Source organism: Micropterus salmoides, unplaced genomic scaffold (assembly GCF_014851395.1).
Source record: "Micropterus salmoides isolate LMB-PRFRI ecotype aquatic unplaced genomic scaffold, ASM1485139v1 Ms_hic_scaffold_2434, whole genome shotgun sequence".
NCBI classification, from domain to species: Eukaryota; Metazoa; Chordata; class Actinopteri; order Centrarchiformes; family Centrarchidae; genus Micropterus; species Micropterus salmoides.
In genome coordinates this window covers 1-10,240 of record NW_024041634.1, presented here as the reverse complement: position 1 = coordinate 10,240, position 10,240 = coordinate 1, and the positions used below count along the sequence as shown (strand labels likewise).

The 10,240-nt window shown below is 38.9% G+C and overlaps 1 protein-coding gene across 1 annotated transcript; it reads right to left on the bottom strand.

Moving 5' to 3' along the window:
- Window positions 1-6,149: 6,149 nt before the first annotated feature.
- LOC119918813 (xaa-Pro dipeptidase-like) lies at window positions 6,150-10,118 on the bottom strand (the record flags this gene model as incomplete). Its single annotated transcript, XM_038739496.1, has 6 exons — window positions 6,150-6,305; window positions 6,919-6,965; window positions 7,749-7,824; window positions 8,765-8,809; window positions 9,617-9,678; window positions 9,927-10,118. Coding segments are annotated over 6 exons (495 nt in total), but the record flags the coding sequence as incomplete, so codon positions are not given.
- Window positions 10,119-10,240: the final 122 nt, after the last annotated feature.

Sequence of the window (10,240 nt, the reverse complement as noted above, 5' to 3'; positions counted from 1 at the left end):
TTGTACTGAAGCTACATCCATAAAGCCAGTCAGCAGGGAATCTTTCTCTTTGAGTTCCTCTGAAAGTCGTCGGATGTCTTCCATAAGGTCAGCAATCTTCTTGTTCGCTTTCTTAAGGAGTGAGCAGTCCTCAGGGGGCAGAGTTATCTCGGCTAGCATAGTCACCGGAGCTTTGTTGCGATCAGTAGCGTTGATCGCGTTTTTATGGTCATCTATCTTAAAATCCATGTCGGATGACTAAAATCCTTAACCCACGTAAAACTTAAATAAAGTTAAGTTAAATAAAAGGATATAAAAAATGTAACGAAAAAAGTGGATTAAAACTGGATAAGAGTCCGGTTCAAGACGGAGCTTCTGACAGGTGGCTACAGACGCCAACGCATGCGCAGAGTGTGTTATTCATTTCTCCTGGTTTACAGGTACTGTGAGCCGGTTGTTTTATGGTGTTAGTGGACTGCATGTCATGAGCTGCTGTGTTGTCGCTGTAGTCAGAGAGAGGCTCAGGAGCGCGCACTGAGCTGAATCTGACCCAGAGACCTCACAAAAGCAGAATAGTGTCTGATGCAAGCAACGGAGAAAACAGGCGTGTGCTTCATTTCTAAGTGAGTTTTGAGCCCATTGACAATAAGACAATGAAAATTTGATTTATTAAAATCAAAAACTTACATATAGCCCCTTTAAGTTGTTTTAGGTATTCACTGTGTAGTTTGATTATAAGTTTTTTCCATACTGCACATTGCTGTAGCTCCTCTTTTCCCACGTGTTGAACGCTTCGTTTTAGCTATGGAGTGATACATCTTGTCTCTAAATGATCTTAGTTAGGAGTTGCACATGTGCAGTTCCTAGTTAAGGACTACTAGCCAATCAGAAGCAGAGAAGGGCGGGTCAGCGAGAAGCGCATAAACAGCTTCTTTTTAGCTGTAGGCTACATGTTGCCGACCAGCTTGGCAACATAGACTGGAGCAAGAGTTTGAGATTGGTGAGTTATTAATCTGTAACAAAAGTATCTTTTATCCATAAAGTTTTAACTGAGCTCTGTATCTACATCACAGTAACTTTAAGTCCATTGACTGCCTGGAGGGTAGCTAGTGTTTGGAAGGGAGAGGAGGTGTGTGCTGTAGCTCAGTGTTTTTCTTTTTGAGGGCGTGTCGACTAGCTGCTCATTTTGCTTTCATCCCTGTGACATCACAGGGATGGAAGGGAAGCGGCTGGACTACAAACGAGCTGTTTTCAGGCAGTTCAGAGCAGAGTTTTCTGTGGGAGATGGGAACTCCCTTTGGGCTGGACTTTGGGCTTTTTCACTTTGCAAACCTAGTACATGCACAAAAAAAGGTATATAACTCAAAGGAGAGGGAAAAAGCCAAAAAGCATAATACCACCTCTTTAATGTTTACAGCTCCTGGGCATTTTCTTTGTTTTACATTTAAGGTGTTTTAATTGTATTTGTTTATAAAAATATGTTTCGTGTTGGTTAGAATTCATCCATATCAATTAAATGCTGAAAATGTCACTATCTTGCCTGGAACGTTATTAACGGTTGTTAAATTGTCAATGGTTCTGTGTACAGAACTACTGTGATAAACGGTTTATTTATCCTGTTAATATAAAAAATATATTCCATGTTAATATGATGGAGGTTCACATTCCCTTCTGGTGAATGAGGTATAATGACTACGAGGATTAATTGTCATTTTTGTGTATGAAGCTGTTTTTTGATGTTGTTAACCTTATGTAATTTAGTAACTTAATTGAAAATGAGTGATGTGCAGAGGAGACCTTATTGATTGACTTAAATGACTGTATTTATTAAATCAATTGTGGCAAGACTGTCAAGACCAACGGAAGCAAGTTTCCTATGTTTATCATTTCTCCTGTTTCACAGGTTTTATTTGCCCACATTCCCTGTGCCTGGGGCCTGTAACATTATTATTATCACCCCTTTTATCAGTTGAATACAAGACCTGCATACTGTACCTCTAAAATGTTCAACTGTATTATCAGTTCCCTCCACGCACTGTAAAAGTACCTCTTATCAATAAGTACTGTATATGTATCAGTGTTTAAGTTCAGGATGACTCAAGTTAGCAATTATTTCAATATCTAAGGGGGAAAATACCTGTCCAAAATTTGCCAACATGATGGCATGATTCTGGATTTTCCCCAAAACAATCAACAAGAGAGGAACTAAAATACCAGGATCCCTCAGTATTCAACATATTGCTGCAACTAATGAAACATCTGTATTTGACTTATTTTACATTTCAACATCAACATCACCTAGAAGATGAGGAAATGATTCCAGTTGCCCATCTAGAGGACAAAGGCGGTCTTCGGTTCTTCTTTTAGAGGACAAGAGGTCTACGCTAGGTTCACAGAAACTTTGTGGTCCAATGTACTGATCTGTATTCAAATACAAAAAAAAAGTATGAATGCAATGAATCAATATTTGCAAAGAACATAATTTATTTTTTAACAAATATTTATTATTCCAGGAGGCCACATTTAAAGTAGTGAGGTAAGACTGTGACTGTGATGCGTTAAAACCTCCAGAAAGCTTGAGTAGAGAAAAGCTAGAGACACTGAGTTAAGATCTATTACTACTGAGGTAGGGTTCAAAGGCAAATTCCATCAATGCAAAAGGGAAAGTCATGAATTTATATGTTGAATACAGATGATACAATCAATTTAAGTTCTCAGTGCAACGTACAGTTTTATGATAGCGTTAATGCTATATTATTCACCTTGACCACTTGTAAATAGTTGAGTATAGGTATATCACAAGTTTAACCCTATGGTTTAACCAGGGATTTGTTTACAGCTTGACCTGATTTTGTTATAAAGTTGCGTTTCAGTAGCAGCATCCACAGATTTCCACTATTAAGTTACTTTGTAAAATTTTGGAAATTTTACAAAGTAAAATTCTATTCCAGGCTTTGGCAAAAGATTCAGCACTATTGTACATTTAATCACATAAATTCCTTTCATGGTTATATACCATGCTACGCAGACACTGCGAAACAAGTTAGCATTGCCTTGTGAGCTCTCTTGTGAATAACTCCAGTGAAATCAAGTCCAGTGAAAAAACATACAGAAATATACAACTGTGCTGGCAGATTGACCCTTCCAAAGCCGCAGAAGCGAGCCAGCACTTGGTTCTTGATGAAGCAGCTCTAGGCGGGGTTGACCAGGGCCTGGTCCGGCAGGTGGTTGATATGCCGGGGTCCACGATGAGGACCAGGCGGCCCATTCGAAGACTCTTCAGTCCAGGCTCATTAAAAGCTCCACCCCCTAGTTTGTTAAAACCACAGTTTAAAACAAAAGCTCAAAACGTTTCCATCCAGATAAGAAGATTGGTTCAGACTGTGATTAGAGATAAATGGTGTCACTACATTAAGCCATCTTCTGTAGTTACTGAAACTAGCCAACAGCATCGTTTGGCATGTATCCAAAGACTGACTGAGCCCTGTATTCATATCCAGGAAGCTTTGCTTAACAGTGTATTCACACACTTACACCTTCTGCTGGTGAAGACTCAGCAGTTCCACTGGAGCTACTGTGGGTAAACTGTCTTCTGTATTTAGTTGTCAGAAGAGCATAACTGTACAAACTGCTCCACCACAACCTGAAACCATCTGTGTTGAGACAACATTTCACCTTCCTCTCTCTACTGCAATCATCCTGAACTTCGATTCTCTTTTGCTCAGCTCTCACTTCTGCACTTCTCTCTATTATTGATGACACATGAATATTGGAGTTGTTTTTTTCTTCTGTCTTCGAACTTTGACCGATACCTACTAGTTAGCTGTGATGTGGGCAATCACAGTTTAAGTCTTCTGTTCTCACCTGAGGGTATTCATTGATTGATTGACGTTTTATTTCGAACATTTGAAAAAAAAAAAGAAAGACAAAATAGTGTTAAAAAACAGATGAACAAAACAGATGAAAGTAAAACTCCATAATATTAAGTATTTAAAAAACCTCTATTTACATGTGCGAAAAGGAGTAGGAAGAAAGAAAACTTAACCCTTCCACATCAATGCCCAGCAGGTGTCCCAGGCTGTGGGGCATGAAGAAGGAGCCCAGGTGGACCTTCAGCATGTCCTCCAGCTAGGCGGTGCATGTCGGTCCACTTCACACCTTCAACACAAACAGCTTGGTTTATAAAGAACAGGAGGTTTTTTGTCTTGACCTTTAAATACATCTTAGCATGCTTACAAGTAAAAAACAACACTAACATGGATATCAAATTTGGAAATTTTATATCCCTATACCTAAAAAAAAATACCTTGTATTAATAAATTGTTGTGATAAAAATGTTTAACTGAACTGAGATTTAAACTAATTTTTAGGCTTATCTAAAGATCATTACTAGCTTTATCAAAAACAAAAAAGATAGGATGCAACAAAACTATATGCTATTCATCTCCATGCCAGTGATAAACTGATGAGGGCAGAAGAATTTGAAGTGTAGTTTACTCTTTATATGTCAGTAATGTGTAATCAATAGTTAAACTCTATCAAGGTAATAACATTGTTTGATGCAACCATGACAGTTTGGGAGGATTTGAGGACAGCCTCATGGACGGCACTCTGGTCGTGAACTTGCCGTTTGCTGGGAAGTAGCAGTACTGCAGTAATACTCTCCACCTGTGTCAAACAGACTGAGCTTTGGGTTTTTCAGTTAATTACAATGCACAAAGCACCAGAATCCAGGTCCAGCCAGTGCCATCTAGTTACAACACCAACAATTTCAGACAATTATAGTCCAATCTGTGCGACCTAAAGGCACGATGAGTTGAGTAGCAGCAGTTCAACACTGCAAATGTGCACTGTTTACAGGTAATAAAGATAGAGCTACTGCAATTTAGACCCTGTAGACATGATTGTTAAAGCTGTTTTTTTATTTTTAGCTTTTTTGTGCATGTACACAATTTATATTTTGAAATTATGAAATGTAAGAAATGTCTTACAAAAGCAACAAGCTGAATTGTATTTCTATTTGAATATTAAATATATCTTCTGGAGGTAATTGGATTTAATGATGTTCTATTTCTATTGTTTTATTTAAGCTAAAGGGGGTGGTAATGGTAAAACTAAATGTAAAACTGTAACATCGACTGCCTGCAGGTGGCACAGTTGTCATAAGTATAGCAGTTATTGATTTAGTCCATGCTAAAAACTCTGACAGCTACTTACCACTTGTCTCCATCCAAAACTGTCTCATCACTGGGAGCTCCAGCACTGGTTGTAGAAGATTACAGAACAATTATTGCTTCTGGTGTTGACAGATGACACAATACATGGACAGAAGAGAGATAAAATGTAAATAAATGAGAAATAATTTATTATACCACAAAGTGATACTCACATGACATTAAAAGCTACATGACTAACAAAGCTATGTTTAACACAATGTTGAATTAAAGAATGTATTTCATCACAATATCAAAGGGATTCCAGTCTTTTCAGTGTGTCATCAATTTTCCTTTACTTTAAAAAGTCCTCACTTTTCAAGCTCTTAATTTGAACCGGAAAATTAATTGCATCCACTGACCACTAATCCCCAGGAAGAATTCATTTCACATGGCCTTTAATACAAAAGGTCAGCACATGAGTAGTACAACAAATTCCTCATCCATAATGATGCTGCTAGCTGACAGTTACCCTGCAACAAAGAGGAATTTGATGGTGGTTTGGCCAATAAGCCAATCGGGATGCTGAAAGGCTACAGACTTCAACTTCCACTGTGCCACAGAGACTTACAGGATGTTCTGCATTATACTGTAAAGTGTTTATAATATTTAGTTAGTAATGCTCTGTCCTACATGTGAAGATGGCATTTGATGGTGTTTGGTCTAAATATATGAACTAATGGCAACTTTAACCTCAACACAATCTTTTATTTCATTAATAACAACATCCTTATTTTGCCTGGTGTGTAATTAATCAATTAAGGAAGTAATTATGGTAAGTATCTGAGTAAGACTGTAATTATGCTTGTCTAGATTCAAGCGAACGTGCACGGATGTCACGCGTACAAGTTCGCATGCCATTTTTTTAATGCTTTGTTATATCAGCTTGTTAGACGCACAGTCCGCCCAACACATAGTTGAGATTTGAAAGTTGTGCGTATCAGCTCTTCTGCAACCTACCACGTGTACATGCACCTTTGGAGAAGCCTAATTTCAGCTTCAGTCGGAAATGAAATGGGTGAACATTCATTGACAAAGCCTTACGTTCCACAGATACAGGTGTAGGAGGTGTGGCGCATGCCCCCTTTATTGTAGCAGTAGTGCTGGAACAGGCTGCAAAGGAAAAAAAGACCCAGTAAGAAAAAGGAATGTAAACGATTTCAACACAGCAAAGATCACAGAAAACTCTAATTAGCTGAAGGACTCTCGCTGCCCTCTTCCTGACTCCATGCCTTTTAAGAATTCATTCAGGACTCATTCTTTAATCATCACACGGTCAAGCATGTCAAACACTATGGATCTTGACAGCATCACAATGCTGTGTGAGAAGAGTCTTCCTATTTCTAATTACATAGCACAGGAAAATAAGCAAATTATTTAAAAAAAAACACACACAGAAAAAAGCGGCCAAATATGGCTGACATTTGCTTTTTGTGGTGAATCAGAAACTCACACTCGTTTGACTGTGACACAATTTCCAACGTGATGAAAACTAAGTTCTGAATCTAAATTGATCTAGGCTGAAAGGGCCATGTCCACCTGACAGGTTTACCAGTGTCATTACATCGGCTATAAAGTAATATAACAAATATCATGTAGATATAAACGAGATGTCTTTATATGTCAGTCAGCTGTTTTACGTGTACTATGTCTTTTCACCAAACACGGACCTATACATCTCAGGCATGAAAAACAAGACAGTCCATTGACAAAATGCTCCACGTACCTCTCCATTTCATATTCCTTCTGTCCAGGCTTCACATGCTTCATGACCTACGTAGAAAAAGTGTGATTACCGTAAAACGTCAATAAATGGCCGAGTCCCAAATAGCCGCCTACCTCCTTTACTGGCCTGGTGTGGGAACATATTTTGACAAATAAACGCAGGTCTCCATTGAACGCCTATTTCAGTTTTGTGCAAAAGGAATTAAAGGCCTATCCCATATGGACGCCTGTCCCAAATATAGGCAGGGTCAATTCACTGATTAATCAAAGTTTTACAGTATATGTGAATAGCAAACTTAAAACCTACTGGATAAAACCGTTGCAGACTCTTGTGAAATGGATGTCAATGTCAAACACATGCACAAAGCAGTAAACTCTCATGGTAGTTTCATGTAGTTTCATTGGGACACAAAGGTAAAAATCTACCTAAACTAAGCCTAACAGGAGGAAAACAATATTGACCGCTCATGGTAAGTGATTTCAGAGGACAGATAACACTGAGAGGTTAACTGCTCCTCAACCCCTGAAGAGGTTATTCATGGTGATAAAGCGATATCCGGTGCTGAAGTAAAGATATTGCTTTAATGTTACAGCTTATTGGTCAAAGGCTATCTCTGTTAACAACTGGCCTTCGAGCTACGAGGTGAAGTTAAAATCGAAAGCATTTAAACAGTTTACAGCCTTTGAGGATCCTGACATCTTGAATCCTTTGGATGAGTTTTAAAGTCAATATGCAGCTTGGTACTTCGATACATTGGGTGTTTAATGCTTGTTTGTGCTTAATATTTGAGAAACCTTGCAGATGATGTGTCTAGAAGAGAAAGATCTTACCATTTTATGGGCTTCACTGGAAATCCGGTTGGTGTAGCGCAGGACCTCCAGCTCCATATCAGTCTTAATCAGACGGCTGCAGACACAGACAGACCAGCGCTCTCATTCTGATCATTGCCATATCAGCACAGTATGATTAATATGCAGCCAAACAGGATTCAGAACTCATATAGCTATCACACTGAGCTGAAGGAATACAGTATCTGGACTGTGATGACTCAAATAGAGACATTTTTGAAATATACACTGCTAATGCAGTAACAGAGACCAAATGTCTGGCAGATGATCCTCCATCATTTTCAGGAACACTGTATATAAATGACACCTGCAATTTCTTGAAATTCCAGTGGGAAACCTTCTCAAAATATTCTGCAGAAAGTGTTTCAGACCATAATAAAATGTAATACATTCTTTGATTTAAACCTAGGCTTTAAGACTATGTTAGAACTGAAGCTGTTTGCCTGCTGATCTTACAATTTCTCATTCATTTGTGTTAAGAAAGTGGTAGCTGCACCTTAGATGGCTAGATACTGGAGAGTAGTAAGGACTTCTACAATAATATCATAAGACAGTGGTACCCATTAGTAACAGTAATAAAAGTACAAAGAAACGGCCCATTAAAAGGGAGCCATGCAAGCTCCACAACGAAAAAAGGGGCAGGGGGGTTCAACGAAGTCTTTCTCCCCAGGAGGTGTGCCTGAAAAGCATTCCTCCTTATATCAGAAAATGTCAATTCATCTCAGGGGTGCAAACTCTAATGCCAAGGACAACCATGCGAGCACGAAGTCCATTAAATCCGTGCAGACTGGCTTGTAATTCTAAGAGGGGAAAAAACAAGCCAAAGAAAAGATAGGAGGATTGCACAATTACATGACTGGGCAGCTGTAAGTGCCAAGGTTTGTGAGTTAAAGGTAGCAAAATCTGACTGATGAAACTGAGAGACTACAATACATTCTTTATTCTCATCTTAAGTGGGCTCTCTGAATAATATTATAAATCACATTTTAATGACTTACCATTCCACAATGACTGGGTGTAAAAGAGTGTTGTTCACTTGGAAGCTGATAAAACAAGAACAACAAGAAACAGAAGCATAATAAATATAAATGAAGCTTTGGTGAAAGTTCAGTGTTCTGCCTTTGTTCCTCTATGGGTGAACGTCTATTTCCTGCTGTTCTATTGTGTTTCTGAAGTCCACATACTGACCAATGATCCTTCTGCCCGTGGTCCTTGAAGTGTCATTACAATTCTGTCATTCTGTCTTTCAGGCGTACTACTGCACAACACACCTGCTCGCCGTCACCACCATGACCTCCAGAATGTCCAGCGAGGTTCAACTGAAAGTTACCTCTAACCACCTGCTAGCTTTACTCCACCACCACCACTGTCTAGACTCCAGGAGGATCCTATCCTACTTCCAATGTGCATATGTGCCTACGCTTAAAAGATGCTTCATCGATGGAGTCAAATGGCCAAAAATGTTTTCTCTCTTCAATAAATACTGTTATACACTTCCAACTGAACTCTCCTTACTGAAATGCAATGTGATGCAAATTGATACATTAGCTTTGAAATAAGTATATGAGACTTAGTGTTCCAGTTAGGGTCAGAGTGTAGAATAGATAAAATGGTGTAATGTATGCAGTTAAAAAAACAAAAGAACAAAGACGCGCTAAGACAGTAAGATTGCCATTAATTGACAAGCAAAAGCAAGATTGTTGCTTAATTAAATCATATTCAGAATTAAGTTAATCAGCAACAATTGGTATGCATGAGTCTGTTGTATCCTTGGTTATAACAGAGAAAACAAAAACCTCCCAAAACAAAGTATAATTATGTTAATGCAAAGTGATGCCAATTAAACATACCGACTAATTCCTTCAAAGGAGGCTTCGCGGCAGATGCTCCCGCTATCTGTATTCTGTCCTCGCTGCATGGAGGAAAAACACAAACACAAAAAAGTGCTTTCCAATGTCACTACAGTACAATCAGTTGGTTTATATCCATTTTATTAATGACACCTATTTTCTAATGACAGATGGACTGTAGAGGATGTAGAACTAGTAAAAGGAGTTTGCACTTATTCTCACACTGCACTTTTTAGCAGCAGGTCAACATATTAATCAGGTTTTTAAAAGTTCTAACTACACTCTGCTAAACAGAGAAGCCATAGCATACCAGTGTTAGGAGCACTGCTGGTCCCAGGTTGGACAGGACATCAACTATCTGCAAGGAAGCAGACAGAGAGCAATGAGAAGACTGAGACACACAGTAGAGGAGACGATTCAACAAGCACCAGTTTACTTCTGGTCCCGGCTGCAGAATAAAGGTCACTTTGTCAGACGCCGTTGTGGCTATGTGGCGTCTCTGCTACTCATCAGCACATGAATGACAAACCTCAAGTGCCTTAATTGCTCCTCTGCCAGCAGCTTAAATGTCAGAAACAGATCCCAGACTCAGTGTTCACAAACACTGTGGTGATATTTGAGCAG